At 65.6% G+C, this 1,064-nt stretch overlaps 1 protein-coding gene across 1 annotated transcript in view; it reads right to left on the reverse strand.

Annotated features, from left to right (window-relative positions):
• LOC119594657 (homeobox protein DLX-6-like) overlaps nt 1–1,064 on the reverse strand; it is a gene marked incomplete at its 3' end in the record, with an annotated part of 16,769 nt that continues 15,705 nt past the window's right edge. The window contains 1 exon segment of the mRNA XM_037943707.1: nt 1–571. Within this exon segment, the coding sequence (XP_037799635.1) occupies nt 32–571 (540 nt within the window).

Here is a 1,064-nt window from a genome sequence, read left to right on the forward strand (position 1 = left end):
GGTCAACAAGCAACAAGCGCCTGGCCGCCGCTTAGGTCATGATCTGGTGGTTCATCTGGTGGGCGGCCATGTCGCCGTAGTGGTTCCAGTAGGACATGTAGTGGGCGGGGTCCCACTGGTGGTGCGGGTGCATCATGGGCGGCTGCTCGCGCCGCTGCTGCTCGCACGCCACCATGGCGGCGGCGGCGTTCATGGGCGCCATGTCCTTGGGCGTGGCCACGGGCGGCGACACCATCATCTCCCTCTGGGCGCCCGACATCATGGGCGTGCTCATGTCGGCGCCGTGGCTGGACACGGTGGGCGTCTGCGACTGCGGGCGCTCCTGGTGCTCGGGCGGGGGGGAGAGGGGGCCGTTGCCGTCGCCGCCGCCCACGGACGAGGGCGGGTGCTCGTGGGCGTGCTCGGTGGGCGCCGGGGAGCTGGGGGACTCGGGGCCGCTGACCATCTGGGCGAGGTTGGCGCCGAGGTCAGCGGCGATGTCAGCGGCGTCCACGCCCGGCAGCTGACCGTTCTGGGCGGCCTTGTACAGCTTCTTGTACTTGGAGCGGCGGTTCTGGAACCAGATCTTCACCTGCGGGAGAGAGAGGCGTTAGGGCGGGGCAGACGGCGGGCAACGGACATCAAACACAAAACACATCCGTAGAAAATACAAACTCCCGCACAACATCAACGACAACAGGCAGAAAAGAACGTTACAGAAATCACCCTGATACCTCCACATAAACCCCCCTCCTTCCCCTCCCCCCCCCCCTTCCACCCCCCTTTCCCCCAAAAAAAAAAAAACTTCCCTCCCCTCCCCCCCTTTTCCCCCTCCCCTCCCACTTTCCCCCCCACCCTCCCCCACCACCACCCCGCCCCCCCAACTCATTACCCCTCCCCGTCCTCCGCCCTCCACTCCCCTCCCCCGACCGTCCCTCCCCCCTCCCTCCCCCCCTCCCCCGGCTCTCAGACATCCCCGGAGAGCCTGTGTGTTCGCACCCATGTAATCCCCATTGTAGATTTACGGATTACACAACGTTTAGACCGTAAGCTGTACCCAACACTCCCCCCGGGCCTCCGGATTA

Source organism: Penaeus monodon, chromosome 34 (genome assembly GCF_015228065.2).
Source record: "Penaeus monodon isolate SGIC_2016 chromosome 34, NSTDA_Pmon_1, whole genome shotgun sequence".
Classification (NCBI taxonomy): Eukaryota; Metazoa; Arthropoda; class Malacostraca; order Decapoda; family Penaeidae; genus Penaeus; species Penaeus monodon.